General features: G+C 41.1%; 2 protein-coding genes and 1 non-coding gene across 8 annotated transcripts; 2 read left to right on the forward strand and 1 right to left on the reverse strand.

The window, feature by feature from the left end:
- Nucleotides 1–108: 108 nt before the first annotated feature.
- On the forward strand, nucleotides 109–15,478 carry LOC100117684 (DNA polymerase alpha subunit B). 4 transcript variants are annotated; one of them, XM_001601800.5, is made up of 8 exons: nucleotides 109–266; nucleotides 579–807; nucleotides 895–955; nucleotides 13,331–13,485; nucleotides 13,830–14,208; nucleotides 14,302–14,687; nucleotides 14,775–14,984; nucleotides 15,069–15,478. In XM_001601800.5, the coding sequence occupies exons 1-8, from the start codon at nucleotides 188–190 to the stop codon at nucleotides 15,385–15,387; spliced, it is 1,818 nt and encodes a 605-aa protein (XP_001601850.2). In that variant the 5' UTR covers nucleotides 109–187; the 3' UTR covers nucleotides 15,388–15,478. The 4 variants fall into 4 exon arrangements, with proteins under 4 accessions (XP_001601850.2, XP_008205907.1, XP_032455255.1 ...); XM_008207685.3 differs by having other exon boundaries at nucleotides 13,334–13,485; XM_032599364.1 differs by lacking the exons at nucleotides 109–266; nucleotides 579–807; nucleotides 895–955 and adding an exon at nucleotides 5,031–5,851.
- Mir279 (microRNA mir-279) lies at nucleotides 12,389–12,488 on the forward strand. Its single transcript, NR_039025.1, has one exon. It is a non-coding gene; the product is annotated as a microRNA mir-279 (primary transcript).
- A 780-nt stretch (nucleotides 15,479–16,258) lies between the features above and the next one.
- On the reverse strand, nucleotides 16,259–20,545 carry LOC100678666 (zinc finger protein 425). 3 transcript variants are annotated; one of them, XM_032599361.1, is made up of 12 exons: nucleotides 20,255–20,530; nucleotides 20,069–20,186; nucleotides 19,867–19,944; nucleotides 19,719–19,796; nucleotides 19,364–19,639; nucleotides 19,169–19,297; nucleotides 18,877–19,074; nucleotides 18,661–18,777; nucleotides 18,444–18,575; nucleotides 18,204–18,368; nucleotides 17,609–18,127; nucleotides 16,302–17,507 (listed from the first exon to the last, which is right to left on the reverse strand). In XM_032599361.1, the coding sequence occupies exons 5-12, from the start codon at nucleotides 19,437–19,439 to the stop codon at nucleotides 16,606–16,608; spliced, it is 2,238 nt and encodes a 745-aa protein (XP_032455252.1). In that variant the 5' UTR covers nucleotides 19,440–19,639; nucleotides 19,719–19,796; nucleotides 19,867–19,944; nucleotides 20,069–20,186; nucleotides 20,255–20,530; the 3' UTR covers nucleotides 16,302–16,605. The 3 variants fall into 3 exon arrangements, with proteins under 3 accessions (XP_016840855.1, XP_032455252.1, XP_031785530.1); XM_016985366.2 differs by lacking the exon at nucleotides 20,069–20,186 and having other exon boundaries at nucleotides 16,259–17,507; nucleotides 20,255–20,545; XM_031929670.2 differs by lacking the exon at nucleotides 20,069–20,186 and having other exon boundaries at nucleotides 19,169–19,231; nucleotides 20,255–20,545.
- Nucleotides 20,546–22,156: the final 1,611 nt, after the last annotated feature.

A 22,156-nucleotide genomic window follows, 5' to 3' on the forward strand; every position in this document is an offset into this window, starting at 1 on the left:
TGAATCAGTTGAATCATGGTCATGGAATATGGAAAGACGGTTACAAATGGTGGCGCTTCAATCGCATCAGCGGCTCTGATGTTGTGCAGGCCGCAGGGCTTCAAAAACGCGCGAAAGGTGGTTTACAGTCCAGTTGTCTCAGTAATTTTGGCGGGAAACCGCACTATCTTCTCGGCTTTTCGCTAAAATGGTAGTAAAGGAAGAATTGCTGGAAAAATTCCAGATTACTGGTTGTGATAATCTCAGTGACGAAATATTGGAAAAATGTAAGTGCCTATTTTTCTCACATCAATACTGCTTGTTTGAGTACTTCTAAATATTTTTGTTCGGTGTCTTCTTGCATTAAAAATATGTTTTTTGTTATTTTCGAAACTGTTATTGTATTGTCTTATTAAAATACCGACTCTCAATTATAAATACAAATAATTTATCTATTTTATCATTTATAGCTGTACAAATTACAATTTGGAAACCTAACCTCGAAATAATATTTATGTATTTACAATTATTATTGCTTTCATAACTACATCAGTGGCTCTTTATTCAAATTATATTAACGTCAATTTTATATGTTCTAGGTATAGAACTATGTCACTGGTACAATATAGACGAAGAAGAACTTGTAAATATGTGGGTAGCATTCGGCGTAGGTCATCTCGATGGAAACCTTGAACCTACTGTAAGAGCTCTGGATGAAATGAAACATGTTACTCCAAGAAATATAAATAGGAATCCTGACACTTCAAACAGAACACAACCAGAGCAGAGAGATAGATATTCAATTCCAAGTACATCAAATGCACCAATGTATCCTTTGAAAATATTTGAATTTACTTTAAATTTGAACTTTTAGTAATTTAATTCTGTCGTGAATATTTCTTAACCAATATTCAGGGATGTCGATGAGAGTGAAATTGTGGGCATGTATGCAACTCCAGATCAACTTGCGGTTCTGGTAAAAAATATTTTATTATTGCATAACATTTACAATAAAAAATCATGAATAAACTGATCTTGACCTCACATAACACGAGACTAGCCATTAATAATGATGCGTGCATACATAGTTTGAATTAAAAACTTTTGTTTGTTCTAAAAATATGCAATGATCAGAACAATCATAATTTTTTATTGTCTTTTTTAATACTAACAATAATTTTTAAGCGATTTTTCATCATTCATAGTTCACGAAGAAATTTCAAAATGTAATGATGAACATTTAAAAACTATAAGAAATAATTGAAAAAATTTCCTATTTCCATAAACACAAAATCGAGGTGATTGTCGTATTAAATTTACAGTAAAAGTGCGTGAGAGTCATCTGCATCAGGTGCTTTTTATTTAGACACGTACAAATATAAAACTGCAATTTTACTTTACAAAGCGATCGCCCTTAAAAAAAGCGAAACATCTTTGTTATTTCTTCTTTCTTTTGGCTGTATATACTCGCTATACGCTCAGCGTTTGAAAATTGCGCGGAAGCGATATTATAAATTTCATCTGAAAGACACCGGAGACTCTGCATCAGATCGTCGCTCAGCTCTTCTTCATCGTTATTCTCCCTCCCTCGCTTTCTTTCCCGCAAGAGGATGATTTACGCCGCGCTGGCAACACTGCGCGGCTTGCCCGTGCATTCTTTGCGGTCGAATCTTGATCTTGGTATTGTGCCATGTGTACGCGATGATGTACTCGTATCCTTATGTCTGCGTGCTGAAAATGATGTAACGAGTTTAATACCTGTGAGCCCATTTCTTCTCTCCCTTTCTCTCGACTTTACATCTTCTTTTCTGAAGCGGATAAATATCGAAGCTATGCAGCGTGAAGAGTTGTATGTAAAGGAGAAGCTATCGCGTATACAGGAGAGTGTTTCGACACTTATTTTCGATATTATATTTTGTAGAATCGTAGACTTTCTTTTAGATTAAAATTATTAATAGGCTCTGATCGAGCAGCACAATTATAGTTTTGTCAAGGTGGTGTGAAAGATACAAATATTGCATCGATTTATTGAAATTAAATAACAAAGCGCTTGTTGATAAAAGCATCTGTACAAAGAGCCTTATGAAAATTCAAATTTCCTTTGCACTACAGAGCTCGATAAGGACGAGAAGTGATGCTTCAGTAGCTAAGATCGCTTTCGCGCGTAGAATACCAGGATAATAGCGGGTTTTGCAATCCTCTCCCTCTTTCTCCTCTCGTACTTTTACTGCGCTTCTCGCGTTCTCTCGTTATTCCTCGGCTCTATCGAGCGGCGCGCATTTAAAAAAAGGGCCTTTTTTCATCGCAGTTACAGAAGACTCAAGGACATTGGCATGATCCGGAGAGACGAGCGCCTCCGCTCTCCTATTGTACAAGTTCGCCTGGCTATTGTTTCGTTAATTAATGCTCTTGCATGCCCTCGATTTATTTGATAACCGAAAGAGCGGAAATTGGCTCAGAGCTAGAGCGAACCCCAAGCATAGCTCTTGTTCGGATGCTTGCGGTACTTTTTTCTTTTTTTCTTCAACGCGAGCCAACACGCGACGAACGCTGATGTGTATCACAAAACAATGGAAAATTGAAATCGTTTAAGGTGAAAGTTTTCGTAAAATGTATATGGGAAAAAGCGCTTTGATTATCGTTGTTCGCCTTTCGGTGCGCCTGTTAGAGCGCGAAGAAAAAATCAGTGATTCATTGTTCTCTGGGTGCGATAAGCAGAACTCGCTCGACATTGATGTAACGCGCGTTTATTCTGCGAAGCTGGCGTAGATGCTGATGGGAGTACTCGTTTCAACTTGAAAAAAACGACGCGACGAATTTACAAAATCTTGAAGATATATCGCGTATACATTATCAGAGTCTAGCGAGCCGACGTTTGCCTGACCCTGTACTACTAGTATATTATATAGTGGCAGTGATTGCAGATATAAGCGACGGCTGTTGCCACTCTACTGCCCAAGTAACGTTTGGGTGAGGCCGTATATATATATATATATATATATATATATATCCCTTTGTAAAATAGGATTGCCCACTTTGTACCAGCGATATCTTGCGTTTATCTGGTGTACCTCAATTTCATTGCGCGCGCTCGCAATGCGCTTTCTGGCATGCGACAATAGCACGTGCATTATGGTTCATTAAACTCTTGCATGATGACGATGATAATTCGACGAAGCGAATTCAAGGCAGCGAGATAAGATTACCGGAACTTAAATAAAGTGTATCTCGTGTTCGAACTCGCACAGAAAGATCTGCAGGCGTGAACATTTGCAATCTGGTTTTTTTTCTTCCAACCATGTCTGCGTCATCGAATAAAAGTATAACGTATCGTGAAGCGTGAATGGAAGGGGAAACTCTGCGGTGAAATCGTACACCTTTTACTGATGGTATAACAATGAATGGAAGCGAGCCAAAAATCAATAGACACTGCGGAACAAAAAGACTTGGCATTCGGAGTGTCCTATATATATATACAAGTTTACGATCCTCCTTATTATCTACCCTTCTTTTTGAAACTTACGCAATAATGTTCCTTTGTCACCTTATTTCCCTTCGAATTTCACTTGCTTTCTTGGTTTCATTTTCTATGCGTATATCCGTTTCTTCGATTTTTCTCTTTGTACAAAAATCGATTGGCTAAATTGCCAATGCCACAATATACTCCTATATTCCTATATTGTCTGATATTAAGTAAGGAAGCCTCGAGTAGATTGTAAACAAAGCACCTCAAGCGCAATTCTCTTATTGTTGATTTCGATTTACCAGTTTCTGACCCAATTCCTCCTCGAGTCTGCACCATCCAATTCAATTTTCAATTCCGAAGAATATTTTTATAAGGATAAAAAATGCACTCTACCACCATTATTCCTTTACAGGTTTTCATCTCTCGAGTTCTACTGTATTTCCTGCAGCTTGTTTTCATGTCGTTGTCCAATTTCGAAAGCTACGTATCCTATCAAGATTGTCGTTCATCATTAGAATTTTAAAAAGTCAATCCTGGCTGTTGGGAAACAAAGAAAAACGCCCATCCCTTTACATTTGAAATTCTGTTCTCGTTTCGTGTCCAAACACCAAAACTACAAACCCTAAATCTCGCCCTCGATGCAGATGATCGTCGAGCTCCGCACACGGGACGAGAGTGAAAAGAGAATAAGACAAAGGGAGAAGGCCCCTGTAATTCCCGCCGCGCAAAATACAAAAATCGTCCGCAGGTATAGATTGCCGGCATTATCCCTACCCCGCATCGTCAGAGCATCAGCATCTCTTTCGCTCCTTTTCTTCTCTCTTCGTCGAGCTCTGCTGCGCGTTTTTGTTGTTTCCGTCTCTGCTTCTCTCTCTCCCCCCCCCCCCCTCTCTCTCTTTCTCCACAAAGAGCGCGCAGGAACCGGAGCAACGTGCCGTATAGGTGCTGGAATAAGAGGGAACAAACAGCGCCAAAAGATCCCCGAGAGTTGCGTGCAGCCGAGTGGTGTGCTCCGTTTTCTTTCGTGTATTCTCGGGAGAGAGAGAGAGAGAGAGAGAGAGAGAGAGAGAGAGAGAGAGAGAGAGAGAAACGCGAAATTGCCGGTGCGCGGAGGATAGGATGCGAGCGATACGGAGGAGTGAGAGAATATAAACGTGGCGGGATCACTGTTGGGAATAGAGAGGAAACGGGAAAGAGTCTCTTGCGTATACTGCGCTTTTAATATTATTGTTAATCTAGAAGAAACCATCGATTGCTATGTAACAGAAGTTCATCTCGCTGCTGCTGCTCCAGGCAAAAGATAGATATTTTTTCGGCCATGATAAAAATGAATCATTCGCGTTGAACAAATTTATCAATACGCGATCGATACGGTATGGACAAAATTATAGCCAAGCACAAGAAAGCAGTCGCGGTTTTTAGTGCGTATACGAGGGGCACGAATCGGTGCAAGGCATTCATAATACAGCAGGCGATCGCGACGTCAAGAAAGAGACGCGCGGAAAGAGAAGAAGAGAGGAATACAAGCCGAAAGCCCGAAGAGGGAGAAGAGACCGAGAGACGTACACAGCACTACTCTCCCCACCGCGAATCTCCGGCTTCTCCAGCGCCGCGCATACAGCTCCGCGTATAGGCTCCAGCAGTTGTTGTTCGCGAGCGAGGAGGAGAGAAAGATCGGCGCTGCGGCCGGACTTCTTTCAAAGGGCATTATAATTTCAGTTTTCAAGGACGCGCCGCCATTCGTGCTCCGTGTAGTAGCAGTAGTAGTAGTAGTAGTAGTAGTACGCTAGCAGCGCAACTCTCGTGGACAAAGCGCTCGATACTTGTACTCGAGCCGACTTACAAGTATCCGTGCAGATAGTTTTTCTTTTCTTTTTCTATATTCGCGCCCGTCGGGAAAGCCGAACGTCGCATTTTCTCGACGACGAGCCATGCATGTCGAGCGCGCGGGAGTGCGACGGTAAAAGAAGGGAGAGGGAAAGGAAAATACTACGCGCGCCAGCGTCCAGCAGTTTTGCGCTCTGTTCCACAGTTCGGAGGAGAGTATATACGTGGTATAATGGTGCGAGTGTCGTCGTGGTCGGCTGTGTGCCGCGAGCGTTCGTGTTTTCCTGCGCGATGGCGTCGCGGGCTTTCTCTCTCTCTCTCTCTCTCTCTCTCTCTCTCTCTCTCTCTCTCTCTCTCTCTCTCTCTCTCTCTCTCTCTCTCACTCCGTTCACCCGCGATACGTATTTTCGTTCCTCTCTCGAAACAGTGCCTCGCCGAAGTCCTCACCCTTTGCCGCTCTGTGGATCCAAAGCTCAACGAGTCTTCCTCGAGAAGAAATCAAAGCGCAGTTTTTTAGTGCTGCGACGACGCGCGTCAGTGCGACGAGAGATCGTAACCCGCGGTGTGCGGCTCTGCAGTGTAACGTATAATCACTCCTCACGTTTTTTGTTTTCTCTCTGTACATTTTTCCATTTTTGTTACGTATACAGCTCGCCGTTCGCTCTCTGGCAAGTGGATACGCCGATACAGTTTCCGGCGATGAGTTTTCAACGAGAGAGAAGGAGAGATAGATAGAGAGAAAGAGAGAGATTGCCGAGAGTTTACTGACTCTCTACGCCACTGTGTGCGAGTGCAGTTTGCGTATTGCACACGCGTTGCGAGAGATAAAGCGCGATCGCGCGAAAGAATGAGTGAAAGTATGCACGCGCGCGTGTGTGAGAGATAATGAGGAGCGAGAGGGAGGGAGCGTCGGGGCGATGAGGATTTTGCGTAATTTTTATGTCTGCGCGAACCGACGCTCGGCTTTAGTTCTCTCTCTCTCTCTCTCTCTCTCTCTCTCTCTCTCTCTCTCTCTCTCTCTCTCTCTCTCTCTCTCTCTCTCTCTCTCTCTCTGACGGCAACCTGTTGCTGCTGCTGAGAGTAGACGCATATAGGCTTTGTCGACGCGGCTTGGTTCTGTGCTGCCGCACTGTTGCTGCTACTGCTGCTGCTGCCGTGATTCAGTGTGTGTGCGTGTGTGATCCATCGAGAAAAAATTGGCCGTTCCAGCAGTCACGCGCGCGCTTACGATCTTCTGTGATTTACGTATACTTTACGTGACGATTGCGCGGTGTGTAAGTTTGACTATTTTTATTGCTCTTGCGGGATAAATTTTCGCGCGGTCGAAAGAAAATATGAGGCGTTAGAGTAGCTGCGAGTGCAGTAAGTACTGTTATATTTGCCTCTTGTGTATACGATCAAAATAGTCCGCGTCAAATTCCGCGCAAGACTTTTACGAATGATCTGACGCCTTGGAGATACCACGTGGACAGTTACATAAGAGAAATCGGTGTTTTCTTTATAATTTTCTACGCTCGCGACGCTCGTCGCTTGCTGCTCCGAGGAGATAATTTTTTAGCTGAGCTCAGCTAATCCTCAAATTACACACTGGTACATCTATAGGTAGTCGCTGTGCCATTGAAATGAAAAGTGGCATTTTTTATCACCCAGCTTTGCTTAGTCTTTTTGTTTTCTTTAAGAATCCGTCTTCATCGCGTCGGTTATTCGGTATATGTACAACATTGACGATCATTCGATGTCCCCACGCTGTTAATAGTCTCGTCTTCGTTAGTGACGGCGGTCTTTGGAATCGACGTCCACCCGCTTCAAATTCGCCCTCGCAAAGCTCAAAAAACAAAACTGTCGGGATAGGAGGCGCGCGTGATATTCGGGGCCGAAAGGCTTGTGGAAAAAACAGTTAAGTCTGAATTAAAGCAAGTTACAGGCCGGCGAACTTGCGTCTCGCATTCCCATCTCCGGTTCCCCGAATCCGTTGATGACGTCCCGACGCGCGCTCTATCTCTCTCTTTCTCTGTCCCTCTCGTAATATAGCCCAAAAACCAGCTTGAACTCTCCTTTGTTTAGCTGTCGAAAAAACCCTCTCCTACTCGTCGCCCGCTCGGTCGTCCGCGTGTATATGTGGGTCCGTATAAACCGCCGCTTCTCCCACACGTCGACTCTGTCGCTCTTACGGTTGTAACGTTCATGCTTCGCCGAGTGCCGTTTTAGAGGAGCCCACACTACACACGCTATGGCCGAGGGATTTATGCTCGACACGATCAGTGGGCTACCGAATTTTCAGAGTCGTTATAGGCCGAATTTCGGCGCCGTATTGTACGCTTTTTTCCGTTATGAGCAGTCAAGAGGAGATCGCGAGATTACGTATTTCTTTCTTATGCGGTTGGGAGAAACAAGAAGATGCACATTTGAAAAGCAGATCCAGTTTTCCTAGACCACGCACCAACTGATATTTTTCAAGCACTGCGCGCGGTTCCCTTTTTCTCTCTGCACATAAGAAGCAAGTCATCGCGGCAGAAATATCGCTCGAAGAATTCGCGAAAAGGGCTCGGTGAAGGCGAGATACACAAAAAGCCGCAAGGCCCACTTTTTGTTACATCTGCGTGGAGCGTCGGCCGCACAAGGCCGCAGAATCTTCCGACGTGGATATTTCGCGCGAAATCAGCGCTCGGCTCTATGCGTGCAGTGTGCGCGCGCACGTGAATACCCGCAGGATCGCGAGGGAATTCGCATTTCCTGTCACGTCATCGTTGCCCGCCACAGGCCATTACGCTATTATATACTTTCACTTCCCACAAGCGCGCACGCGATCTTTATTTTCTTATTATGCGCTAGCCGCCGGCAGCGATGCCTCCGCTGCTATCCTTTTCTCTCTCTCTCTCTCTCTCTCTCTCTCTCTCTCTCTCTCTCTCTCTCTTTCATTTTGGACCTTTGTTCGCGCGAGAGAGCCACGGATGCTTCGAATAATTTATGTATGTACTTTTCAATGTCCCCGTTGTCGTCGTCTAATTCTGTCTAGGTCGCACTTTGATTTTTGTACAATTGCGTCGAATTGAAACGAGGCAGGTCGGAGTCGTTGAATCGGTTTCCGATTGTTCGCGAAAAGCTTTGTTCGTTTAATTTTGGACACGAGATTTGGGTTATGTAAGATATTAAGCGCAAAATATGCAATTATTACAATTACTTTTGTAATCATTTTGCACAATGGCAGGCAATTATCGTATAGTCGTAATCGATGAATTACAGTTAAGCCTTCTCAACCGAAAGTTCTTCCTCCGCGGCGATCTCTTGCGTAATGCTTTCTGAACATTGGACTGCAATAATTTACGCTTCGATGAGCGCACAGATCATGGGAAATGTAAAAGAGAGAAGCCATAATTAAAAGGGGATCGACTCGAGCAATGCAGGCAAATTGACGACAACGTTATAGTTCATCCCAAATTTCATTTTTGATTTTGGTGAATCATCAACTGATTTTTTAGAGCTCCCGAATACTCATCCAGGCCTCCTAATCACCCCTATTGTCGGAAACAATTCCAGCAGCTGCTGGCGCACGCGCCTGCTCAATAATTCTCAACCCTAAACCGTTAATACTGTACAACCATATAGACGCGGCTGCAGAGAGTTCACACGTCAACAAATTTCCCGCACATGCGGGCGTCGTCGGCCTCTTTCCCGCGAGGGCTCGTGCTTTTGGCCTACACATACGATACACACGACGTTGAAAATTCCATCTCGACGAGATGAATGAACACGCGCCAGAGCGGCGTCGTATAAACGTCTTGCCTTCGATCAATTAAGTGCAATTGACGAACGACCGGCTGCTCTCTCGACTGTCCGCAGTGTCGCGTAACCTCTCGTCGTTCCTCTTTATCCCCCTTTATCCCCCCCCCTCTCTCTCGCTCTCTCTCTCTCTCTCTCTCTCTCTCTCTCTCTCTCTCTCTCTCTCTCTCTCTCTGCTGATATGTACATCTGTTTTTTTTTGTCGAGTGGCGCGTATACACGCTTGTTTCAGTTGACGATGATCTCGATGAGAGCTTCTGTATAGCGCTGTACACGCTTTGATCATGTTTAATAATCGAGCGTCGATCGCGATCAGCGAATAAGCCGCCCGAGAGATAAGAGTTGTTTAGCATTCGAGAGCCGTCGCTTTGTATTTCTCGCTTCTCATATAAATTGGAAATAGCTCTTGCTCATGCAAAAATTCGAGCTTGATCGAAGTAGCCCTCGCAAGAATGTATTTGATGTGCATCTCAAGTACTTGTTATAATGTACTCGAAGGAATTTTATACATATTAAGCTGCGTCGTATGACGTCCGCGCTTAGAAATTCTGCATTCGCGACCTCCTTCACATCGGGAGGGTAAGAAAAGCTCCGCAAATGAATGCACATACGCTCTCCGAGTTTCTTTTCAACGCCGAGATAAGACATCTTCTGAACTGCATCAGGAGTCAAATCGTCGATTCGCGTCGATTTGTTGAATATCCGTCCGGTTTGCGCTGCATACTCTCTCGAATCTGCAGCACCCCAAGCAAACGCGCATGTATAATAGTTGAAGAGCCGCGCGCAGGGCGAGAAGCGAACCGAGAGGCCTCGATTCATGCATGTAGGTCTACCGACACGAAAGATGAAAGCGAACGAAAGACGAGGCCAACGCGAGAGCGGGGAAAATAAAGGAGAGAGTCGGCGAGCTTGAGCGGGGAGAGCAGCGGCAGCAGCAACACGACCGGTATATAAGTTCAACGTCATTTCCCACGGTCTCGGCTCGTCGGCTGGCATGCCGGTAGTATGTAGTAGTCGTAGTATGGTAGTAGCAGAGGCATGCGAGTAAGAGAGAGAGAGAGAGAGAGAGAGAGAGAGAGAGAGAGAGAGAGAGAGAGGGAGAGAGAGAGAGAGAGAGAGACGGAAATCGATGGGGGATGAATGGCAGACGGCAGACTTACCGGGCCCACATCTGCACACGTGTGTGTCTGCCGAAATCGTGCGTCACTACGAGCTCTGCAGCAGCAGCAGCAGATCGAAAGGTGGCCTGGCGAATAAATAGAGAGACGACGCGGAGAAAGACTGGAGAGGGGCGAAGGGGAGCGGGGAGCCGAGAGCGGAACGGCGAGGAAGAAGAGGTGCCTTGTATAAATGTCCCGACAATAGTCTTCATTCAGCGGGTTCCGCGAGCGGTGTGTGCGTCTTTTTGCCGACTGTATATAGTGTACGTCGAAACGAGGTGACGACGAATCGAGCGCGTAGTATGTTCCTCCTGTGCTTTTCAAGTTTTCTCGTATTTTTCCTTTTTTTATTATCGTCACGCGGTAAGCAACGAAGTTGTTCAGTCGGGCTGTCAGCTGGCTTACGGAGCGCATGTATATAGAGATTTTTGGAATGCCCCACGAGCCGAGTATATGTTATCTCCGCGCGACCGTCGTTCGCTTTTATTATTTCTATCGCATCGTTTCGCAAAGCCGTTACGAAAGTTCGGCCACTCGCAAGCTTCTCCACCACGACTCTCGATCGCGTCTATCTGTTTGCGGGAGTCGAGATCGCGATATCGCGATGTAGGTACCGGCCGCTGAGTGCAAAACGCGTGATTACTCTGTGGCTGATGTGCTTCGCAGAACGGCTTGAACGTGCTTCTGTGGGAGTTTTTCTTTACGCGTGTTGAAAGTAGTAACGTGACTTGGCGTGTAACAAAGAATGCAGCAGGATGAGACTGCGGGAAAATATCGGGCGCGGGTTTGGAAAATTGGGGAAACGAAAACAGGCGGTGAAGTTCTTATACGATGCCAGATCTATTGTCAAATTTTCCTGAAATTCATTATCAACGCGTGGGTATACGATACACACACTCTGCCCGAGAGTCGCATCGTCGTCGACGAGTACAGTATACGTCAGGTTAAAGCGCCAGTTAACCCTCGTTCGAGTGGAGCTGACTTCGGATACATCTCGCTTTGCTCCCCTCTCTCCTCCTCTGTATTTCTTGCTTTATCTCGAGTCGGCGGCGGTTGCTTCTTCTTCGTCTCCTTCTCCCGCGATCCACCAACCAACGGCGTCGACGATCGCTGATGACAAGATTCCTCTCTCTCTCTCTCTCTCTCTCTCTCTCTCTCTCGCGCGCGCGCGCGCGCTCGATCAGCTCCGACTTTTTTATCGCGGCGCGTGAGTTAGTCCACATCGAGCAGCGAAACCATCGTCCATCAGTGATATCACGTACTCGCTCGGAACAATTATTAGTGTGGCTCGCTGAGACGTCGGTCATCGACTGGTGCCAGTTTAGCTTGCCAGTTGTTCTGGTTGAACGGTTTATTTTGTCGGCGTGAATCGCATGAAATTGAATGTTGTGTTGAACGTCCGCGAGTAGGGCGTGAATTAAAGTCGAAGACTTGATCAGTCCGAACTGAGCGAAAATACTTAAAACGCAAGGTCGATGCGATTCATTCTATTTTCGTTTTCGAAAATTGCGTGTACGCAACATCTTGTTGTTAAGTGTTTAAACATTGTTGTAGTGGTGGTACGATGTTCAACTTCAAAACGTTAGGCTAGATTTGAATTGATAACACATCAATCTTTGTAGATTTAAATCGCTTCACAAACTAGGCACTGTAATCTTTTTAGTTTTATTTATAAAGCGAATAAGTTTATTGTTATATAATCAGCTTGATTAGTTGGAATAGGCCGATTTCAATACCGTAAAACCCACTTCAGGAGCTTAAATGATAAGCTGTTTTTATCGCAATCTTATCTTCAATTTACTTATCCACTCACCTTTTCATAATTGTTTGAAGAATATACTAAATTACTACGATTGACCATCATCTCAATTAAATTTAAAATATGCTTGTGCATGAAATAATTTGTTTTTGCAATACGACGCCCCATAATCAAAACAAACTTTGTTAGAGCTATTTTATCCTCAAAACAAAAACAGTCGAGATTACGTGGAATAGTCTGACGACTAAAATTTCGTTGACCTAGTCGAAAACGCGAGAATCGGAAATGAAGCAAGAGATGCTTCAAGGGAAAAGAACGAGAGCGCAATGTACCGATAGTAACACTGTAAAAAGCGAAAAACAAACCGCACAAAGAAGACGAAGAAGCTGGTAAAAGTGCGCAAGAAGAGACCGGAAGCCATCGGACAACGACCAGCCGATTGTACTGAGTGAGTGATGGTCTGGTGCACGGTTTATCGATCTGTGACTAGATCCACACTCATTAAGTACGTTCGGCTCCGATCGACGACGACTAAGAAGAAGGAGAAAAAGAAGAAGAAAGAGACGAGACGAAGACTTAGCGGCCCCAGGGGAAAAACGAGCCAACGGTTCCAGCGTGGGAAATGCGGCGACTTAATAAGAGCAGAGCAGCTCTCCTACGGCCAACGGAAGAAGGCGATTCCATAGACGAGTATGGATTTGGTGCACAGTTTTACTTGACTTTGTGACTAGATACACACTCGTCTACGGCAGCCCATTCTGGAGCGTACGAGAGAGACGATCGCCTTCAACATATGTTTGTTTAGTTAAGTTTTCGATTTTTTGATAAGCACTCTCTCTCTCTCTCTCTCTCTAATGCGTCGCTGCAAAAATAACAATAAAGCATGTGCTCGACATGATAAGTATTTTGTTTCAAAAGCTATTGTTGCCGCGCAAAAAGTGTTCTGAAATAAGGAAATTTTTTCATTGCAAACTCGTCAGGTTCTAGTATCACTAACAATAATACTTGCGCACGCGAGAACAATTTTCTTATATAATTACGAGGCATTGAGCATTGTAATTGAAATGATTCCGAGTGCAGGTTAAAAATTAACGTGATTCGCATGTAACGACAGTGCCGCTATCAAAGTAATTGTTGTTATTATGCTTTCAATGGCCTAGAATTACAATACGTTTCCTTTCATTTTTACGAGCGCACCTCGTACAAATTGATTAAAAAACTTTTCGAATTTCTTATTGGCATGAAAGTTATAATCTTTAATAAAAATAAACGACGAAAAATTCTCGTCGACGAAACGAAAGCACAGCAAGCCTGGCAATGTACAGACTCACGAGAGCATTTTTCTTTTCAATTTTAAAGCAGGCACCGGGGCCAAGAAGTCCAGATCTCGAAGATAGCGGCCCAAGCGGATGCAAAGAAGAGGAGGCGCGTTCCCCGCAGACCGGCGAATGCACGTTGCCTCCGCTCGAACCCAACAACACGACCACAGCCACGCAGCTCACCTCCACTCAGTCGTGAGTAGAATAGAGAAGTTTGCTCGCCTTTCTTTTTTTACCTTCTTCGCATTCTCTTTCTTTCTCTCTATACACTCCTCCAGCTCCTTCTCTTCTCTTATTCCGCGCAGGCGAAATCGCAGTCGCTATCTCGTATACGTGGAAAATCACGTTTCTGATCACGGCCGCGCGCTTTGTGACTGCTCCTTCGAGATGTAGTAGTGCGAGTGCGCTTTTAGAATTTTCAATTCCGGAGAAACGAAAAACGAATCGATGAGTTTAATTTTCTGAGCACTTTTGGGTTCATATAGATTTCCACTTTTAACAAACCAGAATGTAGATCCTATACCTTTTTTCTTCGCTAGCGGCAAGATTCTGTCGACCTTTGGCACGAAGATCTCGACATGGGTGAACAACAAAAAGATGAGGTATCTCATCAGACGCGCCGGTCCTCACGTACCCAAGGACGCCAGATACATGTTCGAATTGCTAAAGTCAACGTCGGACATACGAACCCGCGCCTGTCGAAGCATCGGCCAGCGGATCAACGCCGTATGGGCTGAGCAGAAGAAGGACGATATGCTCGTTACCTGGAACGTACGTACAAAGCAGCAGAAATCCTACAGGACCTGGGGGCGAGTTTGCTTCGACTCGGAGAACAAGCAGAGCAATCCTACGGCCATGCTTGAAGGATGCAGAAAGCCTCCCAAGTCTAACAACGTCGACGCCAAGCTGTGGCCCCTGGTTCGTATATGCGACGCAATTGTTATACTGTCACTTAAGGGCGAATGCTTACAATTTTCCAACCGCTTGAAAACCACGAAAATTTGTTTGCAGGTGGAACTGGATGTGAGCGATCTTCGCGAGTGTTGTTTGTTCCCCGGACAGATCGTAGCAGTCGAAGGTCTGAATCTAACCGAGAGCTTGATGAAGGTTCACGACATATTCACCAGCGGTTTCATACCTGCGGCAAATCCACCTAGCCTGGTCGATGAATTGAAGATAATAGTCGCAGCCGGCCCTTTCACCCACTCGAATGATCTGGATTATCGGCCTCTGTGGGAGCTAATGGACAAAGTTGCGGAAGACGAGCCTCATTTGTTGGTCCTCATTGGCCCCTTCCTCGACTATAATCATCCGAACTTTCAAGACGACGAGCTTGTTGTCCCGTACCAAGAATATTTCGACCGCCTGATATCTAGAGTTAAAAGTTATCTCGCTGGGTACATTGGATTTCATAAATGTTTGAATATGATTTATGTGTAACAACAACTTAGCCCAAGAATAATAAGTTTCTTTTGTTTTCTTAGAAAATGTACTCAAGTTGTGTTGGTAGCGTCAAACCGGGATGCGCATCATCATCCAGTGTACCCTACTCCAGAGTATTCACTACATAAATCTGTACAGAGTCCGGATATCCATGTTTTACCTGATCCGTGCACTCTGGATATCAATGGCTTGAGGCTCGGTATTACGTCTATTGATTGTCTAATGCATCTTGCGCGATCAGAAGTAGCTTTGTAAGTACTATAAAGATTCGAGTTGAAAACGTCTATCAATACTAAAAAAATAACGCACAACTTACATTTTTATGTCTTTTCTAGAACACAATCCAGCCCAGACAAACTAACTCGATTGGGAAATTACATTTTGAATCAAGCCTGTTATTATCCATTATATCCGCCTGCTAAGGAAATTAACGTTGATTCTGAATTATGGGAAAAGTATGCTTTTCTCAATGAAAAACCTCACGTGCTATTTTTACCATCAGACATGAGACACTTTTGCAAATCAATCAATGATTCCGTAATATTGAACCCTGAAAGACTGAGCAAACGTACATATGCCAGGATGCATATCGAACCTCCTATGGGAAATGGTTGGTCGAAAGATAATATAACATGCGAAATAATCAAAATGTAAATATACAGTTTTTTGTACAGTATTTATTGTTATTCTAAGCTGCGTGTAAATTTAGTTTTTATAATAAATATTTACTGATAATATCAAATAATTCATGTTATTTTTGATTTTTCTTTATCTATAGAATCGTATAAAAATGTAAAATAGTATTTTAAAGACATAAACGATTTGTAAAAGAAAATAGTACATTACGATACGTGTGACTTAAATGATTCTTTTTTACACGGCGCAGTAAGCACCCAAGCGTAGCGAGAAAATTGAACCATTTAAGTCAAGAGTATCGTATAAAATTTTATATCGCAGATTGCTAAAATCCGCAAGTCTTGCCTATTCGTGACTAAAGTAGTCCTTATTTGCACCGTGAGGTTAGCGCACGAGTGTAGCGAGTGTGATAAACACGGTGCAAAAAAGAACTACTTTAGTCACAGATAGGCGTGACTTAACAGCGGATTTTAGCCACACTGTGCTATAAACTTAATTTTTTGTATACATTACTGAACCTTCAATGTCAATTTAAATTAGTTTAATTTTGTAAATTAGCGAAAACTTGTATTAATATATGTTTGTCCTTGGCTGTGGCGTTGCTACCATCTACCTTTTTGCGAGCACAACAGTAGCGACAGTAACACTTTATTTCATAAAGGTAGACGAAAAAATATTTGAAGAAAATGAAATATTCCAAGCTGTTCAGTTCATATTTAAAATTTATATCTATTAGATCTAGTCATCTTAGATATCACAACTTTTAAGCTGATTAAAATTTCTTACGATTTTTCATGATTCATAGAGATATTTTTGAATACTTTAATTGAACGTAATAATACGATTTGCACAGGCAAGAAATCATATAGGGACGTGACACAATATGATAAACTTTTGTAAATATAATGTTTATTGTAAAAATAAGAAAGTACTTACAACGCAGTGAAGTAACTATTTTATAGAAATATACACTCAACGTAAAAACCGTACTCAATATAAAAAGTATACATATCTTAACAGCCATAAGCTTATAAAATTACAATCGTTAGGCAGCAGTCTCAAACTTGCCTAATTTAGTTACTGTTTAATATAACCGGGAAAGGCAATTTGAAATTGATATTTCACTTAAACATTACAGAAAATCACAGCAATATAGTCAACTGTTGATCTTTCAATTACTACCTGGACAGATAATGATTTCATAAATTTCAATAGGACTCGATGATTCGCGCAAGCTCAAACGTATCCAAACATCTCTTCCCAAGATTTTTTCTTTTTTCTCCTCATCTTTACCCTCTCGGTCTCATAGTCACCGCTACAGTTATCTAGATGTCTATTAAGAGAATAAATGCTTGTCCACTTGGTGCCACACTTTACACAGCGCAACTTCTTCCCAGTGCACAGATGTATGTGAGCGCACCTAATGTGCACCTTGAGTTTCTTCTTTTCGAAACCCTGGTAGCGACAGTGGGCACACCGATAAAGTACTCGCTGCTTATAGCAGTACTTCTCCTTATGGGCATTAAACCAGCGCATCTGTTTGAAGACTTTGCCGCAATCGGGACAAGGGTATTCTGGCTCTTGGAGTGGAACGAGTTCTGTGGAAGATAGCTCCATTGGCAGGGTCGGCTCCGAAAGCTCCAACGGCGTCGTTACAGACTCGCAACGATGATTTTGAAGCCAGTGCTGCATCCGAAACGTTCTATTGCATTTTGGACAAACAAGCTCGCGCTGCTTATTGCGAGCGCAGGTTTCAGGGCGTTGTAGGTGAACTTGCAGATAGCGCTCTTTCTTAAAACTCTTGTCGCAGTTAGGGCAGACGAACAGACGTGGCGGCAGGATTACCAGATCGCCGCAATCCTTCTGATGCCTTATTAAATCCCTGCTGCTCGTCGTAGCGTAGAGACAGTGAGCGCAACGGTAATGGTCGCGCTTCTCGATGTGCAGCATGCGCGCGTGCGAACTAAGCGCCTTTGCAGTCGGGAAAATCCGTGAACACTGCGGGTCGGTGCAGGTGAAGACAAAGTTTTCGCTGCAGATCGCGCAATTCATTTCTCCGTTCAGCAATTCGTGGACCGGTGTGCGGCGATCGCACTTGCGGCAGTAAGCAACTTGCAGCATCTGAAGAAGGCTTGCGGCTGAAATGGCGTAAGTTCATGGTTGTAAAAACGAAACTTAAAAATAAAGAATTTGTTAATTTTAATTATTAAACAGTGATATATTTTTGCACTTTCCTCACCTTTCTCATCTCTCCTTTTTTTATTTCCGTCCTTAACAATCTGATTAATAATACCATCCACTTCATTCATTTCAAATGATTCTGAGTGAAGTTTGATCATGTGTTCTTTAAGATTCTTTTTAAAGCTCATAGCAAGAGAGCAAAATGGGCAGTTGAGCTTTGGATTTCTGGAGCAAATAGCCTCATGCTTATTCTTAATTGTTTCTAATTTGAAAACCGAACCACATTTTTGGCAATTATAAATTTCTGTAGAATCACATTGCAACCTTTTGATTTGCCTAGGCTTTTTAACATATTGTGGCTTTATTATTAAACTATGCACCGCTTCACCACGACTGTGAAACTTTATGAGGTGGGTATAAAGCGAATATAACGAAACGAAACCTGATGTACATATTTTGCATTGGTATTGATATTTCAAGCAACATTTCTGGCACTCCATTTGCGGCTCTACCTCAGGACACTGAACCAAAGTTAAGCAATTTGTACATTTCAGCCTCACAAGTGAATTCAATGATTCTACAACAGGGAATTTTGAATACATGATATTTATATAATATTTAGAAGCTTGCATAGATATATCTAGTAAACTCACCAGTATCGTCTGTAGATAATAAAGTATTACCAACACTGGTTATATTCAAGGGTGCATTATTAATTATAGATGGATCATCTTTAGGAGGCAATGAGTCCACAAAACCTTTTCGATAACTATCAGAATTTGAAATGCTATCATCTGATATACCATGTAGAACATCATCTGAAATTTTTTTAATGTTTCAATACTTCGGTAGTTTTATTTTCAAAAATGTTAAATACTACATTAAATACGGACTGGTTTTAGAAATGTCTGCTTCATCATCAGCTACACTGTTTACCCTCGAAGAAGCATGTTTAGTTCCATCACTATTATCAACCAAATCTTTATCTCTCAATTGAAATGTAACATTATTCACATCATAATTTTCTGAAAAGTTTAATGTATTAGGTTTACTATTCAAATTCTTGAAAGTGAACATGACAATTAATAAGTGTGCAAGCTTAATATTTACCAGGATCAACGTAACAATTTGAGATTTTAGTAGGTGAAAGACAATTTTTTGAGGAATTTTTAAGTGCATTTCCATCATCCATCAATTTGTCATTAATGCACGGAAATTTTTCATCATCTGCAATTAAAATATTAAATTTTAATTTAACCAATAAATGGATGTAGTAAATTTATTTTTATGATTAGCGACTTCTACTGTCATAATAATAATACATACCAGCCAAATCTACTAAGTCTTCAAATGAAATTCCAGTTTCATCATCAATCGTTTGATCTTTCAAATCAGTATCATTTCTTAAAGTCATAAGAGTGTTAGATTGTTTGGTTACTTTGAATTTATTTTTAAACTGTTTAAGCGTAATATTTGATTCAGTTTCTTCTATTGACTGTGGTGTAACAATATTTACATTCTCTTCTATAAATTTAAAGAGAACATATAGAAAATTTACATTACATTGAAATTGAAGCGTAGTATTTAAATACATAGTTAGTTGAAGTTAAATATTTACCAGATTCAAGAGTATTATTTATTTGATCATTAGGTTGAAAAAAATCCCTTGAGGCATTTTCACCTATTTTATGCAACAGATTTTCATTATTTTCAAAACTTTTACAGAAAATCTGAGATTTTTCTGAATCTGAAGAAAAATTGTACAAAGTTATTTATTACAATAACAGCATGAAAATTATGGCACATTGCATACCTCGCAGATTTTCGACTAAAATTCCAGCTTCATCATCAGTTATTTTATCTCTTGAAACAGTATGATTAGTTAACATTAAACAAGGTTTAGATTGCTCAGGAACTAGGAATGATTTAATGCTCCTCGATTCTGTTTTTGTTTCCTTAAGAATTGATGCTACATTTTTTAACTTGGCTTTGGATCCTTTAAGAACAGTTTTCAAATATTTTGCACTAGCTGTAATACTTTTTGCGGTATTTTTCTTTTCTTTGATTGAGCTGGATATGACTTCAATATCTAAAGTTTACGGTTTAATATTAATACTTGCGTTAAATACTTATATTCATGGTGATAATTGTTTGAAATAGTCACAAACCCGAATCATTTGACGAATCTGTACATATATCTCCATTTAAAAAATCTTGGTTGCTATTGGATACTTTATCTGGAATGACTAAATGGCATGATTTTATTAATAGTCATGATTTTCATAAAAATTTAGCTATGTAAAAATATGTGCTTGCCTTTTAATACTATAACATTAATTTTACTATTTACATTTAAAGCAGTTGTAGTATTTGATTCTTGTGTAACTGGTATACCTATTCAAGCATAAAACAGAATATTAACTCATAAAATCATTATTTTTCTTATATTATTTATATTTTACTCTTGTTATACTTTATTACAAAATTTATCAATGAATCCTTATAATTTTTTTCTAACCTATAAATTATGAGACATCTATTATAATTATAATAATTCATCTCAGGTATACTAATATCAAATAACTTTTTATAATATCCATTCAGCTTGAAAACGCTCAATAGCTATTAATAAATAGCTGCAATAAATCAAATTATTACGACAAAAGATAAGATAAACATGCATGATACTTAATAACTTTATAACCTTTCTTTGCCTCACGCCTCTTAAGAATATTAGGCATCCTCTTGCTCATATTGCAGGGTAAAAAAATAGAAGATATTTGGTCCAACTGCAATCCAAAATCAACTTGCAAAGTAAAATTAATAACTGTTCATTATGTATGAAAACAATAATACACAATGTCAACAATATGTGCGACTGACACATGCGACGACATTACCGACTGATATGCATCTCTGATGCCATTTTTAAACGCAGGACAATATGTGGCGAGAAAAGAGCCCAACTGTTCAAATTTATTATGTTTCTTGAATGAAAAAATTCTATAAGCAAAAACAAATAAATAATTCTTGATCGACTTATTAGTATGAACATTGTTATCATTGGATTTCACGATATTATTTGCAATACAATAAATATACTGTATAATGTTTAATAATGAATTTGCAATCATGGACTTTATTGAATAGAAAATTAGAAAAATATTCGTTACAAAAAGTATGAAGTCTTAGAGGTACACTGAGCAGTAAACTAGAAACATATTTTTGAGCATAAAACGTGTAATGTCGTCAAGCATTACAGCTGGTAGGATGCAAAGCGTTTATTTATGTAATATTACATAACTAATTATAAAACTAACAACAAAAGACTAAGACGAAGACTGAATTTGCATCGGATTCTTCGATATATAACATAGCACTGGCACAACTATTTTTGGTTGAGATATCACAAAACAATTGACTGCTTGAAAGAAATCAGACACACATAATATAGTACAGCTAATATCTGCAATACATTTCATAAAACGTATAAAGTGCGTGGCTTATGGCTTGGTACTTGTACAACTCTCTAAATACTGCTTCCCCTTAATCAATGTTTTATAACGGAAGAGTTGTAGTATAATCATACTTATGTAAGTATATATAAGCTATGCAACTTTTGGAGTTACTTTTCATGCATGTTGCACTTTGATCCCAGCTATCTATAAATTTAATCGCGCTGTTCAAACAAATAATTTTCGAAATCTAATCGATCAACATATTATCATAGATTTTTTTTATCAAAGTATTTTTCATATCTAATCCAAATATTTTCACGTTATAGACCGTGATCTCCACCTAAGAACTAAGCCGCTATATTACCCATTACGGTCATTCTAATAATACGTTTCTCGCATCTGTCCATGTGCTTTTTCATCGTCCTTGCTGTCTTGTACTGCATGCCACAGTCCTGGCACACAAAATTCTTGCGGTTCTCGTTGTGTATTTTGAACATGTGGTTTCTCAAATTGTATTTGTATCTTGTCTTGAAGAAACATATTTCGCATTCGTAACGGGGCTCTTGGCCACAGGTCTTGCGGTGTTCATTAACATCGCCGAAGAAGGAGAAGCATCTTCCACAGTTTTCGCATTCATAATGCATGTTTCCGTGTTGTCTGTGAAAGTGTCGGTAGAGCGACGGTAGGCCTCGATAAGTGCCGCTGCATTCGCTGCACCGATAGGAGAAGCTCGTATTGCAGGTGGGACAATAACGAAAACCTTTTTTGTACTCCGAATCCAGGTCGCATTTCGGACAGTAGACAGTCTTCGCAGTTATACCTGAAAAAGATAAAATTTCATTGTGTGCTCGAGTACTCTTCATTAAGTAAATACGTATACAGAGAGGTGACTTACTGATTTCGTCTCGAATTTTGTTCGGTTCTTCGGGAACTTTCGTACGAATGCCCTTTATAACTAAAATAAATAAATTATAAGTAATTTACGTGACTACTGTTTCTTTTTCGATAAGACAGACATGAGTATATCGATACGAAAGTTTATATAATTCTGTTAAAGAGAATGTAAAACAAGTATGTTATTATACTAAAATAAATAAACAAAAATTATTCAAAAATAGCAAGCATTAATAGCAATATAATTAGATAAT

This window comes from Nasonia vitripennis, chromosome 4 (genome assembly GCF_009193385.2).
Source record: "Nasonia vitripennis strain AsymCx chromosome 4, Nvit_psr_1.1, whole genome shotgun sequence".
NCBI lineage: Eukaryota > Metazoa > Arthropoda > Insecta > Hymenoptera > Pteromalidae > Nasonia > Nasonia vitripennis.